This window comes from Haemorhous mexicanus, chromosome 7 (genome assembly GCF_027477595.1).
Source record: "Haemorhous mexicanus isolate bHaeMex1 chromosome 7, bHaeMex1.pri, whole genome shotgun sequence".
In the NCBI taxonomy this organism is placed as follows: Eukaryota; Metazoa; Chordata; class Aves; order Passeriformes; family Fringillidae; genus Haemorhous; species Haemorhous mexicanus.
Window position 1 is genome coordinate 27878075 of NC_082347.1, and position 24345 is coordinate 27902419.

Consider the following 24345-nt stretch of genomic DNA (forward strand, 5'->3'; position numbering starts at 1 on the left):
AGCTTTGTATGTGTCTGGTAGTAACACCACTATAAACCTTTCCACAATGTACCACTCCCCTCAGAACACGCAGAGAATCCTCTTGCAGAAACATTCCAAATCTGAAACCAATATTCAACTTCAAGATACCTTTATTTGTCAAATACAGAATTTTTAAGTAAAGTGTTTTCCATTTGGTGGTTTGTATCATTATGTTCCCTTCTACAGGCTACATAAGGTTCAGATGACAACTTTTAATATTTTTAAGACATGCATTCTTAAGAGAGCAGTAACAGAGGCTGGCGAGGCATATTACATTAGAATCTGAGCCATTATGTGCAGTTATTTGAAACCTTGAGAAACATAAGGAACATGCTATGAGGCTGAAATAATCCTTCTGTTACAAGGTATATTAAATACTTAGTTTTATGGGTTACAAATCTAAAAGTGTTCAGAATCTTCATCTATGGCTTATCTCCATTTAAGCAGTTTTATATAATCGAAATAAAATAACTGAAGCTGAAATCTAAAGAGATGCAGTAAGTTTTCTGTACATTACTATCCAGTTGTTTATATTCACTTAAAGGTTCCAAACTCATCCCTGCCCATACTCTCAAAAGCAAGTTTTTTTAAATTAAGGAAAAGAAAGGGTGGTGGTAGTGGAAACCTCAGCTCTGTTTATCAGAACTGCTATAGGTTTATCATTAGTATAAGCTAAACCATCATTCAGAATGTCCATGGAAATCTAGGATGATCTTCTGAGTTGCACACAAGATATTCCAATTTAGTCAAAGGACAGTTCCCTCTTCCTCTCTCAGAAGTTTATTTCTGGTAATTTGTCTATAAACTGAAGCATAGGGGATGTGGAAGGACTAATGCCATGACAAGATCCTGGGGACTTTAAAATGACAAAGCCCTGTACTGTAGAAAATAGGTCAGGAATCATTTGTCACAATGATTTTCACAACTTATTTCCTCCTGCTTGATACAAGTCACAAGTGTTTTTCTTAAAAGCCAAAGTACAGATTCTCCATTCCCAAAAAATATCTAAAATTTGTTTCACTGCTTGAAGGCAAAGATTAATTTCTGCTGCAAAAGCCATCAAGATTCAGAATAAAAAAAAAAACACCCCTATATATGAGACATTCACCTATATATGGAAGAAAAACTCCAAATTGAGTTTTGTCACAATTTAAGGGAATCAAAATAGAAATATCTGCGCACAAAATGAAAGTCAAGATCCTTTCAATCAACAGAATAAAGGAAATATTAACACAGCAAATATAAATAATTAGGCAAAATACTTCATGATAATTAAGACTATACCTGGATAATCTATGCAAGTCTGCAGGGTACATAAACACTCATGACATAATGCCCAGAGTTCATAGTCTTTCAGAGGCCTACCATACCAGGACAACAGGAGTTTTAGAGAGATCCACTGAAAAAAACAGTGAGGATGCAGAAAGTTATAAAAATTATCACAAATGAAAAATATTTACTAATGCAATAAAAAAGTAAATCCTAATATAAAAAACTCAACTTAAAAAGTAACAAGCAAATATATTTATTGTACTTACTGGTAATGAATTAATACTATTTATTAAAAAAGCATGGCACAGTCAGCTAACTGTATAAATGAATTGTTTCTTAATTCCTTCAGGAAAAGTGAGCTGTCTGAAAGGTCTTTCTTATTATACTAAGAGAAGACTCTTAGAAAGTCCATTGTGTAATAGACATATTTTATGATGAAACATAATTACATAATTATAGGGACAACACCTAGACTGAAAAACATAAAAAACTCAAATGATTGCCATCAACAAAACAGTCCCACATTCAAAACCTGATTTACCCTGACAGTTGCATTGCATGTCTTACCTTAAAGATTTCATCAACATCTCTTGTTCTTCTGTGAAAGATGTTAACAATATTGACAGAATTAATGACAGGTTTATTCGAAATCCCAGCACGTTGTTTTGCTTTTAATCACTGGCTGCTCAATTTGTAGTAACAGCATTTGTTTTTCTGACTACCAATTTATGTTTTGATATCTGGCATAATACCTTGATGTGACAAAGATACTGCTGCATGGAAACATACTGTTCTTCAGAGACACGCTCTACATTTTGATTTTTTCTTTTTGGGGGGGTGGTGTGTGTTTGTGTGAGTCTAAGAATTGGAGATTTGTGGTAGGGCACACACACCTGCCTGATCAAACCGTGCTAATGGAAAAGCTCATCTCTAGCAGAGGCTCTTGACATCAGCTGCACTTCATGATCTCCGTTCATCTACCAAAGGAACACTAAAAAGTTCATTGTAGGCAGAAACCTCTGAGTGAGAGCAGACCCAAAGAACTCTTTTTAAAAAGAGCACAGCACATTTTCTTTTACATATGCAGTCCTGAATGAGTCAATTTCAGGCCATGTTAGGGAAAAAAATTACCAGAAGTAATTCAAGATTAACTCTGGAAAAAAAACCCATTTCACCCTTAAAAAAAACCCTAAAGAAACAAAAATCAATCAAATAAAAACCTAAAAACCAACCTAAAAAAACCTAAACACAAAACTGAAGCACAGGAGACAAACACAACCCCCTCTGAACCATTTTGTTGCTTTTACAGACACCTTTATATCCCAATCAGTATTTGTAAAATCTACATAGACTAAGGGTCTCTCCCACATACAATGGCACTACCTCATTAACTTTGACAAATCAGCCTCTGCACTGTCATTTACTAAAGTAAATTTTTCATCCTTTTACTGAGATGCTCTTTGGATTTTATCATGAGATACGTAATGATCTGACTACTGCATTGAATTTCATAAAGCTCAACAAACAGAAATAGCTTCAGTACAATCTAAGGAGAAAAGAAGGACATTAATTTCTGTAGCTGAAACTTGGTTAATAATTTGAACCAGAAGACCTTCTCTAAGAACATAACACTTTAGGCTCATATTGTTTAAATATTCTTTGAAGGTGAACTTCAGATAAACTTCATAAACCAGATAAACTTCATTTTTTAAACAAAATATATCAGGAAACACACCTTTTGATTTACTGAAATGTTTCATATTCTGCCTAACTCCAACAGATAAAAATGAACTCGGTGCTATTATTCTTCTATCCTACATTGTGGCACATTACAAAAATGAGTAACTTCAGCATAGACAGATTTGAAGCCAGGTGATAAGATTCAATTTCATTCTCCAATTTTGCTATCACCAGCACCCTGGAGTGCAAAATTCCTTCATCCACGTGTTCTTTATTGTATCTAGAAAAGTAAGGTCTTGAGCAGTTCACACAGCAGGAAGGAAAAGGACAGATAATCAAAAGAATGAATTAGTCTAGAAAGCATATAGGATAGAGCTTCATACTGTTGATAGATTCCTATCCTTGAACAGCACTGATTCCCCCTTCAGAGCACTGTGGTTCTCATGGGCATCAAGTGTCTTCGCTCACAGTCATTTTGCAAAGAAAGAAGCACTCAAATCTTCAAATTAATCCTGCACAGCTGACATGAGTGAAGAGAAACCATAAGAGAAATTTCAGACTGACTAAAACATTAAGAAGTCTTTGGGATTCAGGAATTTTCTTCTAGTAAGTACACACTAGTGCCACATGTTTCTCTGTAAGAGAATCCCTACTCTTGAAGTTTATGTCTTTAGGGGCTCTAAAAGCTGCAGCGAAGAAAGGTGGACTTCCTTTACTGCATATACAAATCACCTTTCACTTCAGGAGAAGGTGATGAATGACTAGCCAGGGAAAGAAGAACCTCTCAGTGAACTGGAGACTGAAGTTTGTTGTACTGCAGAAAGCTGCAAAGTATTTCTCATCACCTCTGGGATATCCAAGCTCTTTAGAGTAAGAAAGAAATAACAGAAAGAAACTCAGGCATGGCAGGAGAGTAGGAATAAATCCTAGAAGCAGCAGCAAAAGTTTACAGCAAGACAGAAGTGTCAATGTCAGATTAGAAAACAAAGGATGAAGAGGCACCAGAAAAACTCTATTTTGGAAGAAAATGGTACGTAGGGAAAGCACATCTTAGCATAAAAGAGAATCACTGCCATCTATGGGATGGCCAAAACAGAGTCAGGAAAAAGAAGGATGCAGTCTGGTTATAGTTTGGAGAACATTATTTAAATGTATATACTCATTGTTTCTCTGGCAATCATTCTAAAAAAATAAGAAACCTCAAATATAATATTGTTAGCTGGTATTTGTGCTCTAGGTGGTCTTCCATCATGCTAATAAATATCTGCACTGCTATTGTCTGTTACTTTAATTCATGTCTCTCCTCACCTTGACCATATCAATTTTATTCTTCAAAGAAACACCTGAGAAGGTCATTCTTCCAGTGTCCTAATTATTCCAAATTCCCACCTTCCCCCAACAGAAAGAGAAATGTGGAAGATTTCAGATGAAAACTGAGGGTTCAGACCTGTTGGGGACTTCTAACTCGTGCTTCTAACACCTTGCAGAAGTTACCCCATGTAGTGAAGGTACATGACAAGACCTGTTTCATCACACATTTGCATTTGTGGTAAAAAATGCATGCAGTCTGGTTCAAACAGTTTTCAAAGGAAAAAGAATACACTTCTAAACCTATGGTTATGAGGCAACTTTTATTTAAGCCTCAATCCTTAAACAAAGGTATTTAATGCAATGCTCCTGGTACCTCACCTCTGAGGTATTTTAAGACAATGCACATTCTGACTGCACTGAACCTTGGTTTAGTAAACATGTAAGTGTAAAACTCCTTAAGCAGGCATGTCTCAGGTTTAGCAGTTATGATTTTTAACATGCAAGTCTCTGATTCACAGCTATTACTATTTCCTAAAACTTAAAAATAAAATCCCCACGCAAACACCAAGAAAAAAAAATCTGAAGTATTGGAAAATGTATGATTAAATGCTTTTAGTCAAACCATCTGTAGCATGCATTGTTATTTATCTATCTATTCACATACTTTAGCAAAGCAAGCTCAAGACAGCTTCAGCATTCGTAAGTCCACTTCATCTAAACCATTAACATTACTTTAATAATGCTGTTAAACATTCATTAATATATCATCAGTGCACCAAAGAGAAAACAAAATTATAATCTTATGTCTCTTTGCAAACTTTTTTTATGTCTAAACCAGACCTTTTCATAACACAAATTATATTACCCATTTTTTAAAGTAAGAAAAAATTTCAATGCTGTGAAAACATTATCAGAAAATAGAAAAAAGCCAAATGAGCCATTATTGCCTACACCTATATCCTGGTGCCATTTTGGTTTATGCCCAAAGATTGCATTTTAAATGTTACTTGTTGGAAAAGTGATGTGCTTTTTGCAGTGCTGCAAAGATAGTTTAACAGATCTTCTACTTAATTGTTGGTACCAGAATTGTAACCCCCAAATTTAGTAAAGCATTCCATCTATGCAAACATAATCTATTTTATCAACATAATGCTGGCATGTTTTAAATAGCCAAAGCAAGATCTTCATCATTCTTTTCTTAGCAAGTATTATTCTGGGAACTGACAACTTTTCTTTCCTTCATGTTATTTCCCCAGTGTTAAAGTGTCAGCCTCTAGATACATGGCTTTTCACTTCTCTCATGCTTGACAGGGTATGAATGACCAACAGAAAACAAACTTGCATTTGCCAGGTTTCCATTAACCCTTCCCATGTAAAGGCCATAGCATTTAAATCACATAGAAACATTTAAAAGGATTAGAGATGAGACACACCTGATTGGAATGAAACTGGTTAGAGAAATAAAAGATCCCCACTCAAACTTGAAGTGAAAAATATTTATTTATGGCATGCAAAACTATAAAAATTACTAGGAAAACCCTCACAAGATACATTGCAGTAGCCAGACAAAAGCAAGCAAGTATTTTTAGTAATGCTTACTAGCAGTAAAGCACACAACAATAAGAAGCAGTGATTGAGTATTAGAAAAATATTGTCCACTGGAGAAGTACTGACAGGCAAGAAAAACTGTCTGTTCTCCAGAGTTGACAAGGTTGATCTTCAACCGGATGGGGCTGGTATTGCACCTTCTCTAAACAACATGAAATATTGAAAGGAATGCTGGAGATACCATTCTAAAAGCTCTACTTGCTGTAATCATGCCAATCTGTTATAGAGAGCTCAGAAAATGGCAGCACTGCAAATCCTCAGAGGTGTTTTCTATTTACCCCACAAGGCGGAAATGACATTAGTTGGGGCTTGACACTTCTTGTGCTTTTGCAGTAAATGAACAAACTCAGACTCAGGCTTTCTTAAAAAAAAAAAAAGGTATTTGGTAAAATTCTAGCTAATGGGAACTCGAGAGAGAGACAGCAGTTGTCCTTTTGTCATGTAAAGGATAGCACAGTGTGACTTTTTTTCAGTTGTCAGGAGGTAACACAGAGGCAAAAACTGCTATATTTTGGAAGCCTGAGGAACAAAATCTCTTTTCCAAAAGAAAAAAAGAAGCTGAAAACATTAACCCACTGCATTTCTCTAAGAAGACTCACAAAAAATTCTGCTATACAGTTCAACAACTACTAACTATGAATGACCTTCCTTCAGAAAACAAAGGGTTACAAGGCTAGAAATTCAGCATTTCAAGATGCCATTTCAGAAGCCTAGGTGTTAATATACTTAAAGGGTTTTTTTTCCTCCCTACAGCAGTTAAATAATCAAAGAGCATTTTATTATATTTGCTTTTTTTGTTTAAGACCAAAAAGATTTTTCTAAATAGCACATTTTTCTGTGGCAGGACCTGAACATTTGCTGAAATCATTTACTAAAAAAGAGAATGCAGAGCATGAGTCTATCAAGTGTTTCTTCTATTGAAAAGACAGCTATAAACCTCTGATATAACAAAGAACCACTACCCTGCTGTCTTCATTTCAGATGTTATGTATTACAACACTGCTTCCAGGGTACCTGGAAAAAGAGTTACCTTTTCTAATTCACAGTGATTGTCCTGTGAGTTCTGTGGGAGCAGGAGAACCTCACTGTTAATAAGAGGCTACTTGTTTGCAAGAATGAAATTCTGTTTAGGCTGAAAGGACACTTTATTTAAATGGATGATGAAATGTTTGAAGAAAAAGAAGACTTTAGAAGAATGGCAGAAAAAGATGAAAACGTGTTTTGGTTTACTTTTCTGTGAGTCAGTCTCAAGTGCTGCTGCAAAAAAGCAATTAAGATTTGTTACAGCTTTTAATTTAATGGAAGAATTTTAGAAAACTATAATTCTGGGGAAGATTATTTTCCTAAAATATCTTCATGCATCCAGACTTAAACTTTTGCCCTGGTAATCTGGTAAGGACAGAATATAGGTCTTATTTCAACATTTTTTTCCTCCTTAAAAAAGAACCCCTAGCACTACATTCATTTTCATAAGTGATGGAGGAAATTGATAAAAAAAAGTATGTGTGTACAATAAATGAATTATTTCTCAGAGTCTGAAGAATGCACTTGCAGGGTTTAAAACCTAAATAAAGGATTCAACATGCATACAGTGAATAACCCCCTCAGAAGGCAAAACCATGCCATGTGGTACTTCTCTACATTTCCCATCCTTCTGAGCTATGAATTTAATAAGGACATCTGTTGAAGGAGAAAAGACAAAAAAGGGAAAAAAGGACAGATTCTTAAATTTGCTCTGGTTTTTGAGCTATGATGAACCAAAGGCTCATTACACACCTGACAATTCTAGGTTAATGCTCCAAAGGAGGTGTTCAGGCAAGGTGAAAAGAGGGACAGAGAGACTGAATATAACCCTAAGTGCCACTGTATGGGAGGGCTGGAAGATGGGCTGGTAGGCAAGGAGAATAAGGCTGACTTGCCAGTAGATGAGCAAGGAAAAAACCCAACATCTTCACCTAAGAATAATTTCTGGAAACAAAATGTGTGAAGTTTGTGCTGCTCAATTTTATCCTGCCCTAACAAAGCTGGAGAAGGATAAACAACCCTGCAGTTTTAGGCAGAAGCTCTCCTACCACACGGATGGTTTACACCTCTGAGTGTGGCACAAAAGAAAACCATCTAGTCAGAGACCAAACTTGTCCACCCTGAGATATGTAATTTGAGCAGAGAAGAGACCATATTACAATCATCTATCAACAAACTCTGGTAGATTCTCCCTCTGTTATTTGGCTATTTATAAAGACTTAATGCATGAGACAACATATCCATCATATTGTGCACATATTTAAATTCTATAGTGAAACATACATAACAAACAGAGACAGCAATTTAAGAACACAGAACGAATATAGAATATGTACAATTTCCAAAAACATAAATGTACATGGAAGATTAAAAAAAATGCAGACTCTACCCTCCTGAAGCTGATGGGATATTGCCATTGATTTCAGTGAGGTCAGGTTTACAGTCAGGAATTCTGCAATTTTCATAAGCACCTGGGAGGCTCACTGCAAGGTAGTGAAATTTATGCATTGACAGTAACATAAAGAGTTAAAAATACAGGTATGCTTTGGTTGTTCCCTTACAAATGCAATCAGCTGTTAAGGAATGCTGCTCTAACACACTAGGGAGTAGACTCCATTTGTTAAAAAAAATAACTAAAATGGAAGTTGATTCTGCAACAGCATAAATTTCACTGTAGCACTTTACTTTTTAATTTATGAAGAAAAAAGGATCACCATGTTTCCAGCACTAACTCTTAAGTGTGCAGACTAGCAAAATTCCATTTTCTGGGATGCTAAAGTGGACAAGGGGGAAAGAAATCACACAGTATTTAAGTCATCTCATCTCCACATAAGTGACTACAGCAACTATATAATGAAGACTTTATTTTTACTACCTGCTCATTACTTTTGATTTCTGAACCTCTGCCTCCACAAAGATTATCTTCATTATTGTTTGCACTCATCACACCGTTGCTTAATTCTGGTGGCCTAATTAGGTTTGATCCATGTCTGTTCCCACTGGGCTTTGTTGTTAATACTGAATCCATCTTGTTAAAATGTGGTACATAATTTTCATTTGACCCTTGAAAAGTTTCAGAACAGTCTTCCAACACCATGTAGTTGTCTAGCATTTTTGCTCCAGCAAGTGACTGATTTGGGCCTTTTAACATATCAGCTGGTTTTAGCACTTCGGAGGTAGCACCAGAAGAGTCTTCGTTGTGATCAGATGAAGAAAAACCTGTCTTTTTACCATTGATAAGTGACATATGTTCTTCTAGATTCAAGCCAGACACTTGTGTGCATACACATGGTGCTTCAAAATGACGATCATCGACTTGGTGATTCTTTGATTCTATTTCTGGTGGACTACTGACAGCAAACGAATTGAGATTTCCCTTTGAAAAAGTAACCTCATTATTATTGTCTAGAGGTAGTGACTCTTGTGTTACAAAGTGATTTTTCCTATCTAGTGGTCCACTGTTGGTTACAGAAGTAAAAAAGTTATTTGCATCTGCAAGTTCAAGTGGTAGCTTTGGAAAGGTTTTCATTTTTCTCAAAGAACCTTTCTTAAAAAGGCAATCTCTCTCCAGGTCAATAACACATGATTTTATATCCAAAGCAACACTAGCAAAACTGTCAGTATACACTGCGTGTTTGTCCTCTTCTTTGCTCTTTTCAGTTTGAGTTGCAAGTTGTGAATGTTGAGTTTTCTCATTATCCAGATCAATTTGCATTTCCTTTATACCACTTTCTCTGCCAGTCACCATGGTAACTACAGAAGAGTTGTTATGACAGGCAGCCATCACCTCTTCCACTGCAGACGAATCACCTGCAATGTTGTTTTTCTCATTTGAATATAATTTAGATCCCAAACTCCTCTGACACATTCTTCCCTTCCACATGTTATCACAGACATCTAGATACAAAAACAGATGCTTATATTAAATGTGTATTAAACCTCCTAATCTCTCCTTGTAAATCTTACACTGCTTTTTCTTCCATTGCTATTACATATCTTTAGTATGTTACACAAATTCTCAATTTCTGAACAAATCACTTTGAATCATAAGGGACACTTCAAACATATTATGTTAATTAAGATTTGCATGTCCCTGTTTTCCCATCACCAATCCACAAATATTTAATAATGATTTGTTGTAATCTAGAAAGGAACCTATAACAGGAGATCACACAAACAGTCTTTGAAAAATCATTAGATATGTCAGGCAATCTGAAGTTTTAGACTAAATACATTTTACTGTTACCTTGAGAAGCACCAAATGATTCAATTGAAAGAACTCTTCTTCCAACAGCAGACAAGCTTCGACAAATATTGCTTGATGAAGCAATCTTCATTTTTTCTTCACATAATAACAAAATACTCTGGAGAAAAAGAATGTTAAATACTTATTTAATAATGAATAGATTTGTGAATTTCAACTAACATGAATGATGTTAACTCCCACAGTACATCTGAATTTATATGATGCTAGATTGGAGGTCTTTCATCTCCAATTCTTTATACTGCATGTTTCTATTATGTGGTTGAATTAATTTCTTGGTTTTACCATGGGCTATTATGAAGTCATTTAATACAATTCAAGTTTTAGCCTACAGTTAGAACATCAAGAACAACTGATAAAAATTATCTTAAATGTTATCCTTTATGAATAACATAGCGAAAATGCAAAAAGCTAGAGTGCAGATTACTTTTTTAAACAGCCAATGCTTTGCTTGAATTCAGTGACACAGGCAGTATAATGAATGTTTTTATTACTGAAATTACATTAAAATTAAATGCTGAATCTTTTAAAAACTGCAAAATACAATTATCTAAAAAGCAATAGTCCCAGTTAGAAAAAGCAATCATTACCAGATCACAAAAAGTAACTGTACTTCATATCTCTAATTTGCAGCCTGGGCACCATTGATGGCATTAGCATTGGTCTCACACATCATTAACTACAGATATTCACACATTTAAAAACCTGCCCCTTCGGGCAGGATGTAGAAGAGAGCTGCCTTTCCAAATACATCCCACCATTTCCTCAGTAACTATTCCTAGATAAACACTGGTGAGACCTCATACAGCTCTTAGGAGATGCTCTCACATTCCTATACAGCAGTTCCCACTCAACTGCTTCTCTGCTGTTGTGCATCGAAGGAAGAAATTTACCCTGTTGGTTCACATATAGGATTGAGGAAGGACAGAAAAAAGGGAGACAGGTATCCAGCTGTGCTGAAGTCTAGCAAAATACCTAGAAAAGTCTAGGGGCTTTCCCTCCAAATAGCTCCCACAACTCTGTTCACCCAAGAAAGTGTCCAGGGGAAAAGGAACAGAAAGAACATACTCACAAAGCGACTCTTATATATTACCTAAGATCGATTATTTTCAGAATTATTTCAATAGTAAGCAACACTCAGAGATGAGAGAGTGCTATACAAGCCCTCCTCTGACAACTTAACAGTAAATGAATAGAAATAGAGCAGCTGACCAAGCAGCCTCCATATCAGGTATGCCTCCTGCCTGGGCAGTCCTCAGCCAGGGAGCCAATATTTTTTACTTTATAAAAATGAATCTGGTAATTCTTCTGTTGCAGCACTCTTTCTGCAAAGGATTGATCATAGGTGCTATACCATTTAGAATATACACTATCAGTTCAGGAAAATGAAACACCCACACCCTCCCCACACCACTGCCCCCCCCCCAAAAAAAAAAAAGTAGATAGCACTATTCTGAAGTAGAAGAACTGAATCCAAGAAAAGTCACATAGCACAACTGTTATTCTCCGTTTACATTCTCATATTCTGCAAAAACATGAAACTTCTTCACATGAATGTCAAATAACTCTATCAGGTAACCAACATTTAGAATGCAAATTCTTTGAAAACATCTGCATGAAAAATCCTATATAGTTTCAAATTCTTTCTAACAGCTAAAGGAAAAATAAGAGGCTAAATGGAATAAAATACAAAACCCAATAAACATATCTGAGCCTTTATGTATTTACAGAAAAACTAGTTAGTAGTAATGCTTTGAACAACAGTGCTTTGAACATGCCAAGGAACAGAGGCTTTCTGGGGCAGGGTCCCTACATCCCCTTCTAAAATGTAATCCCATTATCACACAAATTTCACAGCATCATGGCTGTGCTTTTATTTCGACTGACAATCTGTCTCTCTGTAAACCAAATACTAATTGGGAAGAAAACAGTTAATGAGAAAATTTAGATATATCAGTGTAGTCACACAATCTTCTTAAAAATCCAAGCACTGTCAAACATCTACATCTACTTTTCAGGTTGTATATCCATTAGAGTGGGAAAAAGGATGAATTTCTGCAGAAGCAGAGAAGACCTTGGTTTCTTGCAAAACCTGAGCATACTGCTTATCAAGACCATCTTGATAATTACAGATATTAATGAGATAAATAGAGATTAATGAGCACACATACAGAAGTATTAGTATCAACTTTTTTAAAACAAAAAATTATGTAGGACTCTTTACCTCAATATCTGGCCTATTTTCAGGATTCTCTTCTTGCATTTGTTCCAGTAGAGTATGCAGATCTTGTCCGAATTCTGACTCTGTCTCAGGTTCTACAATATATTCTATTGCTGCTTTCAGTGTTGCACCCAAAGAATAGATGTGTGCCTGCATGAATTTTAAAAAAAGACATTAAATATGTTACCAATTCTTTCTGTCCTGCCAGAAAAGCTTCAAGATCATACAAGCTTACACTATTCTCAAATTTAAGGTAACAGTTTACTGGAAGGGTGGTTTAACTTAAACATGATGAACAAAACCAGCTTCAGACCTGCTTTGGGGGATATACTTGCTGCAAACAAAAAGAAATCTTGTGGGGTCCAATAAGAACTCTTTTTCCCCCTCATGAATAACCAGTATTACAAGTATTATACCAGGCCACAATTAAATATAAAAGTGAGAACCCTGTTTTTGTGTAAGTATTGTTTAAGTTAGAAGCATGCCAAAAAGTTTGATTGAAGGGAGATTGAAGTGACATTCCTCTTAGCAGGGAAAAACCCTTTTCTATATAGCAATATTTTACGAGTGCTATCAAGCATAAAGGATCAGAGAAAATACAGCATAATACCACTTGTCACTGAAGACACTTATGAAAGAGTTTTTAAAAATACTCCATGTTTCCCACCTCTGCTTCTCTCAAAGCCCACATCCTCGTGATGGGTTAGGGTTAGGAGAACCAGCAACTTTTTAAAATCTAGTGCTAATGCAGTAAATTTCCCACACAACACAGCTACCTCTTAATTTTAGAAGTATCTTGCTTCTTGGGGAAAAACAAAAAAGAAAAAAAATTAAAAATACTTTTTCAGATCTGCTTAAGCAATGGTATTTTATCCACAATGGCCTGCATTTTGAATTCCATTCATAGAACATATTTATAAAATGTGTAACATTTATAAGCAAATATAAGTGCAAGTTTGGATAAACATTTCAATGGTGATGCAGCATAGCCAGGAATTCAAATGCACTGAATGCAGCCCTCTGAGGTTTACAGAGACATACATAAATAGAATAATGACTGCACTTGTACATTAAATTGGTTTTAATGCCTTTGCTACATACTTTACCATCTCTTATATTTAAAAGAAGACTACTTGACGGTCAAGATCATTTCCTTCCTCCACCCACCCCTAACTTTATCATTAAGGTGTGTTTTTGTCTCTAAAGTATGAATTGTACTTTTTCCATAGGCATGCTTTTAGATTTACGTTTTAGTGAGGCAGGACACCTCCATGAAGGGAAGTGTAACATCAGGAAGAGCTGTGTATGTGAGATTGGACAATTCCTCTCTTCCCCTCTCCCCTCCATGACATCCCCAAACCAAGAACACATAAACCAGCGCTGGCTGCTGGCTCTGAAGCTTTGATTTATTTTCAGGACATATCAAGATTAGGACAAGTGTCAGAAAAGCAGACTATATGCCATTTGACCTACACAGAAAAGATATTTTTTTTTTTCCAAAGCAGTAATTTCAGTCTCAAGTTCTTCACTGTTATACAACTTCATCATTAAGAAGAAGACGTAATTGAAGAGTTTTGAGAATCTCAGAAGTAAGACAGAAACTGTTATGATTTTTATTTTGATTTAGCAAAAGAATGAAGGTCATTCATTTATTTCAAAAGTAAGGGTTACTCTCCCCCTGGCCCCGCTCCCTGTGCCACATAAACTACCATAACCCACTCAGTGGCAGCAGCCCTACTGAACCACACCCTTGACAGACCAGAATGATTTATTTTTTGGTAAGATGAAACAAACCACGTTGGAAAAAGGATACAAATCTATGAAGCCTGAGCAAATAGTCCACTCACAAGGTGATGGAAAAAAACTGAACTAAGATCTTTTTTCCCAACACACTAAAAGTTGCTCTGTTAAGGTACTTCCTTTCCTCTGACATGCAAGAAAACTAGTTTTGCTGATGGCCATTTTAAGCACCATAGCTTGTAACTAATTTCTGTGTTAAAACAGTTACGGGGAATGTGGACACCTTTTTCAACTTGAAACTCTCTTTCATGTAAATGCCTCTTTTACCTTTCCCCTCTTCCAGCTCCCCAAACACCACCACCATTACACCACAAATAAAAGCTATTTAATCAGTTTCACGAGCTGGAGTAAACATGGGTAATATTTAAGGTAATCCAACGTAACCTTGTGTCCTAATGGAGCAATGAGAAAATGCATTTACAATCATCCACTAGGTGGGGCGTTCCCCAAGTTAATGCATCAAAAAGCTTCTACTTAACTGCACAGCTGGGCTTAGGAAGAAAATTTAACTTCCTGGGAAAGAAGAGCAAGATGGGTATATGCAATAAATAAAGCAAATTCCTGAGTATAAAATACCTAATACTTACTAGAAGTGACTGTTCTCAATGAAAACAATCTCACAAGCAAGCGAAAGACTTTTCATCTACTCTATGGAGAGTAACAAATAAGAAAGGGTGGCAAAAACCTTTTCATCTGGGACTGAATTGATGGTTAGGAATTTCATTAAATTATTAAGAGGGCTTTTTTCCTTAATTTCTGAGAAAAACCCAAAACAAACCCACTACCACAAAAAGAAACAAAACCAAAATCCAACAAAACACCCCCCCCCAAGAAAACCCCTTACGCCTGCTTGTTTTAAATGTAGATAAGGAAAAAAGCTTTTTGAATTAGGAGCATTTTTCATTACAGGGTAATAATTTAATAGCTGATAAATAGCATGCATTTCCAGAGAGATCCAAAAGAAAAACCAAATAAACCCAAACAATCTCTTCAAAATTCCTAAGGAGGCTCAGGAGTTAAAGACAAAATGTCACTTGCTACAAAAATATATAGACCATGCCAGCAAGACTGTACCACAGTGTCAGCTTCAGAAAGGATGGGAGGAAAGGGAGGAAGTTACATTAGGAAACCAGCTCTCCAGATTTGGTCCTAGAGAGTACATACCCTCTTAGCCCAAAGCCAGCAAACACAACAAGAATTGTAGGTAAACCATTATGGTATGCATTACCGGGAAGGCCATTATGGAAAAAAAATGCCCTTTAACCATCCCAATGGCAACACAAAAAAAAAGATGTTTGAAGAGAGTAATTATGATTTGAGGTAATAGAAGTCCTTCTTTCAGCAACATGCTGAAACAAGGGAGCTCACATATTTCAGAGAAAAATTTGAAGGCTATGATCATACAAGTAGCTTCAAATCAAAATAACTTTTAATACTAGAGTGGTTTCTAAGACACAAAGGGCATAAGACAAAAAACCCCAAAAAGGTAATTCAAAAGGTGAAGATACTACATTTTTTTTGAAATTATCAGGCTAAGTACTGGAAGCACTTACCAAGGGCAAGGAAAGCTTCTGCCATCATGTTATAATTCTATATCATGATTGGAATTTATTCCAAAAGGCTTCTACAAGTTCTACTTAAAAGTTACTTGCCTTGCTGCATGTCACTTTATAATCATTTAACATTAAAGGAAGTGAAATCAGAGAACAATAATGATCTGCTCTAGTTTTAAAATCTGCCAATCAAAAGATCAGGAGAGGAAGTAAAGGCTCCAAGTCAACACAGAGAGTGTGACAGAGGCGTTGTTGTGTTACTGCTTGACAGAGCTAAAGAACTGAACTTCTCCAGAAACTCCCACTTGCAGACAAACACCACAGCAAAAAGCTGACAAAAGAGCTTTTGAATAGTGACTGCACAAGCGTGTAGCAATTACGAATAATGGCCATTTATATTCTGTATGGAGATTGCACTAAGTTCAGAATTGTAGGTCTTCCAAAGAACTGAAAATGACAGGCCATAATACATCTAATACTTCCTGAAAAATATTTCTGACTAAATGACAAGTTACAGAAATTGCATAATTGGTTTTGACATTCTTATCTGACCCTTATTTTACTTTGCATATTTTTCTCTTTTTTTACTGAGATTGCACAGATATAACTACTTCCACCCTTTCACAATTCAAAGCATTTAAGGGTTCCATAAAAGAAAGCTTCAGTGTGATATTAAACCTCAAAGTTTTATAACGAAATTCAAGGTAATGCTTGAGAAAATTACTACTGGGAGAAAACATTTAATATTTACGTATGTCATTTTTCTACGTAGTCACTCTAAAATGCACTAATTTTATGCAAAAGAAAGTCAGTAATATTCCTTAGTGAGAAAATTAAAGGGAAATAGGTCTATTATTTTCAATACTTTCCTTCATTAAAAATGGACTAAATGCCTTTCTTCATAATTATAATTACTGGAAGCTTTTGTATTAAAAATTAGCCTTATGTTCATTTGGCACACTGGGTACCTTGATAATTAGTCTGCAGAGTGTGCTAGAAGGGCTCAGCCACTGTAGACTATTCACAAAACATACAGTCCAGCTTGAAACGGTTAACAATTACTGGAACGTACAGTTTATGCCTTCTAACTACAGTTAACCTTGCCTGAAAAAAACTTGTTCCCCAAAAGACTTCTAAAAAATGGGGCCCAAAATGCAGCTACAGGTCAGACTTTCTCACAGCCAGTCTGCAGGTATTTTAACTCTCAAATTGTCTTTTAACTAGCCTAACAGAAGTAAGTGAAAGCTTCCAAGTTTGTATATGTTGTTAGGCAAACATCAGGTCATCAGTTTATATTACAAGGCACAAGCAAGGCTTTGTTACCTAGTCCTTGCATTTTACTGGCTCTGGCTTCTGGTGACCTCTATTTGTATCATCCAGTTTGAACTGAGAAACATTACTTGGGAAATTAACCTAATCTTAGTTTTATAGTTGCAGGCTTCTTGTTTGTAACAGTTCATGCCAACTGTTTATTTCCATTAATTTGTCTAAGTGTTAGCCACATGCAACCTTTTTGCATCTATGTTTTGCAGCAAGAATTTCCACATTTTACAGCATAAAAAGGCAGTATTTTGTTTGAATCCACCCATGTACATCTCATTGTTGCCACCAACTTCTTAATTTCTGAGAGCTGACACACTCCATGGCTGCTGCCACAGCACACCTCAGAGATTTCTAGCAGAGCTTTTCCCTCAGGGCATTGTTTTCCAGCTAAAGAATATTACATGAAGTAACTGTTTCTTTTACAAATGCTGTTTCACCATCTGGTCCTGGAAATTTATGTTATTGCTAATTTTGTCAGGTTGGTCACTAGTCTATTCTGACACACTTAATTGAGCCAAATTTTTGATAATTCTCCATAAAGAAGAGTCGCAATGCATGAAGCTACTGAAGGTCCTACAAGATTAAAACATGTTCAAAAAAATTACATAGCTTTTTGGCTATAGCTTTCTTTGAAAAACTCTTTTGCATCTCATTTTCAAACATTGCAGACTTCAGGTAGCATTTCTGTGTTTTGAGAGATTTGAAAAATATCAGGTTTTCATTCTTTTTTCAGGTTTTTTTCATACTTTTTGACTAACCTCAGGGGTTTCTTTTCAGGTTTTCTTTGACAGGAATTTTTTTTTTTTTAAATAAATCATAAGATACATTTACAACAGTCTCTATGCACCTGCAAACACTATTTTAACAGCAACAGATTTGGCTTTCCATATGGCTCTGTTGATTGCTGTCCATAGAGCAATTTGCCAGAATCTATAGTAGCAATCACTTTGAAAAGAAATACTGTTAATTCAGACCTATACCCAGAAATGAAGAAAAAAACCCCATGTTTTCAAATGGACCTCAATACAGTTTCAAAAAGCTGTTGTTATTTTAACTACTGTACTAAAGACAGATGTATCTTAAGCCATTGACTGTTATCTTGGTAAAGATTCATTTTCTTCTTGGAAGTCACATGAAGATGAATATGCCCAGAATCTTGAGCTAATGCTATTTGCAGGAAATTACTCATGTATTTGCAGAGTGAAGAAACAAATTAAGAACAGGTTTCTTACACTTCCATCCCACTTTTAGGTTCCCTTAATCACGAAGATCAGGCACCCCAACACAGATGAGTAGCACACCAATTGACTCCTCTCCTGCATGAATAAGTATAATTATGACAGGTAAGGAAGAATGCTGAAAAAAAAAAACATGCTGAAGACCTCAGAGGTTTAGATAGCAAAAGTTACTCACATTTATCTTTAAAACTTCTTGAACAATGGTATTTTTAAAAAACTCCCTTTGAAACGGAGTTTCATGTGTCACAGCTCTCCTTATGATTTATCAGCCATTAACCTCCTTACTTTTAAGTTACTTGCCGTAGGTAATTAATTTATCACTTAATTAAGGTAACACAACTTATTCCCTGTAGGCATAGAAACAAGGAAGCCTGAGAAACAGTTATATGCATGCTGAGCAGACTGGCTCTGTCTTCTCTCAACTGTGTAGGATTTTTTTTTTTATTTTATAGCAAATACAATGTTAGTCATAGTACTGAAGTATGTTATTAAAAAAAAAAAAACCCTACATTCTTTTTATCTTAAACCTAAGAGATGGTGCCTACCGCCTGTCACTCTGAGTCTGCACTCTGAGTAATGCATTCACATCATTCTGTATTGAGGGATACTTATAACAGATTTTGGAAGTAAAAAACTGAATTGCAGCACTTTCAGATAAGAACACTATGGGCCTATACACTAGAACAGCATCCCAATCCTTTTACCATGACATGAATCAATGACATCCAGACTCTGACATGTAAAATATTCATTACTGTACAATAACCAGTTAACTCTTCCTTAACAAAATAATCTACGCAGATTTCCATTTCTTTTCCCTATCAGGATCATATATAAGATGAACTGCAAAATGTAAAAAGCTGGTGAGACACTTCTGTATTTACCTCTCTGCATAATGTCTTGTTATGACAACATCAAAAACACCAAATTTCAAAAGACAGCTGGAGGTGACAGAAGCAGCCAAGGTAGGTAGCTCTCATTGTCTATTACAGGAATGTAAACATTTGGTGAGGAAGGGTTGGGGGCTGATTTCAGACTGGTAATGTTTTTAGCTTGATTGTTTCACAGGGGAATGTTTTCTGCAGAAGTAAACCTTGCTCCTTCTCTACTCAAGCATAGAAGCAGTATTACAGGTGAGAGAAAGAAGAAGTTTGGTTGGGGTTTTTGGTTGTTTTGTGGGGCTTTTTTTTGCTTTGGTTTTTTTTTTGTTTGTTTGGGGATTTTTGTTTGTTTGTTGGCTTGTGGTTTTGAAGGTTTTTTCGTTTGGGTGGGTTTTTCCCCTATTTTTGTTTGTTTTATTTTTAAACTTGGTGAAAGGGCTGAAAAGTTCAAGAATCCTGGAATATGCATCTACAAACGGATTAATTCACAACATGTTGCAAGGTTATCTAAGAAAACTTAAGTCACACTAAATACATTTCCCAAGAGACACTATCCTCAGCTTCAAAAGCATTTTCACAGTTATTCTGCTAAGGTTTCCTGAAATGCTGTAACTAAGGACAGTGACATGTGAGTGACAACCATTTTGTCACAATCCTGAAGGCTCTGTTGACTAAATCTCAACAACCTAATCCTCTACAACCATCTAATTCACAGGGGAAACTGAACTAGTCTTGAAACTTTATCTGGAGATTAGGACGGCTTCTACCATCTACTTCTAAGTCAATCATTTCCTGAACCTTTCAGAAATAGTGGTATTATAAATGTTCTCATACACTGGTGAAATGGCTCTATTTTCAGTTCATGCAAATGGTAAAAATTAATTGCCATTGTTTCAGGGAGTATAAATTATCCAAATCCAGAGTAGCAATGATCTTTTAGCATCCTGAATATCCACATAAAATAGACAAAAAATTAATGAAAGAGGAGTCTTTTGATAAAAAGTAGTGATAAGGAATAATTCCATGTTGCTGTTAAAGGTTTGGGATTACATTTCAACAGCATTGTTAACCATTCTGAGGAGTAAATGATGGAAAAAAAGGACTAAAGACAACTTTATCCATAGCTGAGAAAGTATCAGTACTAATGAGTTTACACAGAAGAGGTTGGAGACAAAAAAACTGATCCAAAACATTTGTGCACCTTTAGCATTAAGAAGGCCATGACACTGCATGTATAACAGGAGAAAACAACCTCTTTGCCATAGTTTTTTGCCCACAATGGAAGCTATCCACAAATTTATCCAACACAACCCTTCAGGCTTCAAAAAAAGTAAATTCCAACAACAAAACCCACCTGTTTTAAGAGAAAACACAAAGTTCTCTCTTCACTCCCAATCTTTTCCAAATAAAAATTCTTAAATAAGATAATTTAAAAATTCTTTTGTACATCAGGGCATAATCTTCAGAAATCTTAGGGAAAAAATTATATATCTTAACTTTAACAATGTCAAGACCAATATGACAACTTTGCAACCCCAACTTCAGGACTAAGCAACAAGCTGTAGGTTTTTGAGGTAACCAAATTATAAACTTTAAGATAGCCTATGCATTAAAAGGAAAAAAAAAAAAGACTGACGTAAACAAAAGGAAGAATGAGGCCAATGGAATTTTTTTTAACTTTGTGTAAAGCATCTAAAGGGTGTTTGCTCAGTCCTAAGTCCCTGAAAGGGACCTCAACTGGGATGGTGATGTAAAAGTAAGAACAGGAAGATTCCATTTTCTCTTCTATAGCACAGTAGAGGCAGACGTAACAAATGAAAGTAATTTATTTTTGTCACTGAAGGAAAAGACAGCTTTAAATAACGCTCAGAAGATCGAATGGTTTAGACTACAGGAGGAGATAAGTTACCATTTGCTGATGACAAGCCTTGCTGCTGTTAGATAGAATTAGTCTCAAAGGGAGGCTACATGAAACTAAGGGAAACAATTGAAGAAAAAAGCCACTAGGTGTTTCAAAAGACTTGCTTCCCCCATCAGATAAACACAAAACCAAAAACCCGTCTAGGAGAGCATATAAAAGTCATCTTTTTTCATCCTGCACTGAGAGCAAAAGAAAAATAGAACAATAGAGATAATCTCACAGTATTCAAAGCTGCTGCTTTAAAAGACTAGCAAACTCACAAAGACAAGACTTTCTTTATACTGTCTGCTGTTTGGATTTGGGAGAAAGATGAAGGCTTTCACATTTAGAGAAGGACCAACAGCTGAGACATGAGCACTAGGTTAGTAATGATCAGGTACTGAGAAATACTGCAGCATGACACTGACACTGTCTGTTGAGTTTTATTCAGTAGGCCTGACATATATATATATAGATATAGTATGTGTATATGTGTGTGTGTGTGTATGTATATATATATATATATATATATATACATACACGTCCCCACCCCCCTAAACCTTTCTTTATCTATTCTGCAGAACCCTATGTTTCATTTGAAACTTCAACCCTTGCATTTCTATGTACATAAAATATTCATATGTATACTGCATTTATCACTCCAACTGCCTTGTCACATTTCGTAGGAATAAGCTACATGAATCTGTATAATTTAGTATTCAAAAACAATGTAATAACATTTTATTTACATATTTTCTATTTGCAGCATTTCTACCACTTCAGGTACATTTGTTTATTTTTAAGGTTGCTGAAATACTTGCACTTTTTTTATATAATATAAATCAACTACAGCCCACTGAGAACTGCAAGTTGACAGTCATGACATTCTAACAAAGATAGTGACAGCATTCAGTCTCTTCCAGCTGTGTTTCTCTCACAGGTGAGAGATCAGCACACCCCACTCCTGTCCTGATAGATAAAAGCAAGAACAAGCTCTAGATGAGAAAAAGAGGCAATGTGAACTTCACTTTCTTCCCCTTCAGTAACCCATCCTTCTCTTCAAGGTAGTATTTAACTCTGTATCACTTTTTCAGTTTTTTTAATTTCTGAAGACTTTAATCCTGCTACACACTGAGGCTTCTGAACTACTGCATCTTATCACCTCCAAATACTGAAATAAGTCATTAACAGAAGTATTATCCAATGTCCCTTAGCTAAAAAAAAATAGACAAGAGTGAAAATTCACTGACTTCTATTACAAAGGTTCACTAAAGCAAGCAAAACTGAATAGCCACATTATTAAAAGATTATAAATGCAAGCTCACACATGGTGGACATCGGTCCTTCATCTCACTGAATGTTCATATCTTAGAAATGTGGTGTTCCACATCAATGAACCTCTGTGTGAGACTCAATGGCAGTTTTGTGATGCAGACAAATAGCTATTTGAAACTGGTTTGAGACAGCCAATGTTTTTAACCTGAGGCAATCCTGTATTGTAGTGACAGAAGTAAGGCTATTAATGAACTCAACAATATTTAACTATTTGTATTGAGTCTCCCATTGGTCAAATTTCACAAGTCTAACACTGTACTGCTCAGGGCAAGGAAATTAAATAGGAACCATTTTCATCAGGAAAAAGCTGAAGTTCTTCCTATTTAGAAGGCAAAATCAGGGCAAATTTTAGAAGAAGCCTCAAATATGTATTTTTGCATCTCAGCCTCTTCCTGTCTTTGAAGAACAGAAAAATTCACATTCTTTGTTGTTCTCTACAGTATAATGAGTAGAAAATTATAAAATTAGACACTAGTCTTTATAGTCCAGATATCTCTAATGGACTTCTAGCTCAAGATTCAGCGAGAACAAAGACATGGTCAACACTTGCAATAGCAAATTCAGGCACAACTTCCAGCTTAGAGGAAAAGCAGAAACAGGTATTTCCATCAATGCAGGCAAGGGACAGGTTCAGTCATCTGAAAACTTACAGAGCACAGTTATATCACATGCCTGCATCTGCATTAAGAAGTGCAAATGATACTAAGTGTACTGTACAGAAATTCACCTTTTCTTGGCAGTTATAGTATGGATCATAACTCTAAAGTGTAACTCCTATTCTCTCTTCTTTCAGCACCAATTCTTAACAGTACATTTACTAGAGCACAATGGTAATGGAAGTCTGTAAGGAGATAGCACAGTCGGAGGAAAATAAATAACATGAACAGATAGGCAGGACATTCTCTGTTTTAGTTTAGGGCTGTCCTAGAGCCCAGCAGTACCTGCTTGGTTGCCTTTCTGTCCTTGTACTGCAACCATGCAAACACCTGGAAGAGGCAACCATTCCAGAACTGCCCAACTCAATGCCACTACAACTACTTAGCAACACAGTGATTTCAAGGTCTCTTCAGTTGCTCAGAAACTGCAATCCTTCCTCCAAGCCCAGAGGATGGAACTGTGGCAGCACTAAAGCCACCATGGAAAGGTCAGCTGCACTCCACTTTCGGTACTACAAGCCCCTTTCACAGCTAATTCCTTCTTAACCATGTTTCTCGCTAAAAAGTCTATTTTACCCCTGATACTGAAACTGAAGGACTAGTTTTCACCTTCCAACTCTCAACAGTAACTGACACTGGTGCTATTATTCCTACTTAACAAATGGAGAGCAGGTCAAGAAAGAAGGCACAAGTCTAAAACCAACCACATGAAATCAATTACTTTTCAGTCTTGTGCATTGTCATTTGGACAAAGTTTTAGATCTTTAGATATCTGAAATTCCAACTATAAACTGACATCTTTAATAGTGTTGTTTCAGACACCAGGACAGTAATGCATTTCAATTTGTTTCCTGTGTCTATTACCCTTGTGTGCTTGCGAGTGCCAGCTAAGTTTAGCAACTAATTAGTCTGGAGTCACAATACCATTAGAGGTCTGGATCAGTAATTCACCAAGCAGGAAACAAAACATCTCTTGTTGAAATAACTGTAGCTTTAATTGAAAGATTTTTTAAAAAAGAGTTTAAGGGGAAGAAGTCATACAGTACCCATACAGATCTCATTGTGTGCATCCATTTTAGAAGCCACAAAATAGGTCACAGTCAAGTCAAGAAAAACCTCTGGCTGACATAACTATTTTAAATCAGCCAAGCTTTGACACTAGAGTAACAGCTATCAAAGATCATCCTGAACATAATTAGTAGTTCCAAAACCAATTTTTTTCTCTTTATATTGAAATCAGGCAGTTTCAATACAAACA

The 24345-nt window shown here is 35.9% G+C and overlaps 1 protein-coding gene across 1 annotated transcript in view; it reads right to left on the minus strand.

Moving 5' to 3' along the window:
* Positions 1 to 24345, minus strand: part of KNDC1 (kinase non-catalytic C-lobe domain containing 1) — a 57305-nt gene that overhangs the window by 22412 nt on the left and 10548 nt on the right. The window contains exons 4-7 of the mRNA XM_059851705.1: positions 12405 to 12551; positions 10163 to 10280; positions 8792 to 9813; positions 1306 to 1420 (exon numbers count right to left, since the gene is read on the minus strand). Of these exons, the coding sequence (XP_059707688.1) occupies positions 1306 to 1420; positions 8792 to 9813; positions 10163 to 10280; positions 12405 to 12551 (1402 nt within the window). The remainder of the gene's footprint in view (positions 1 to 1305; positions 1421 to 8791; positions 9814 to 10162; positions 10281 to 12404; positions 12552 to 24345) is intronic.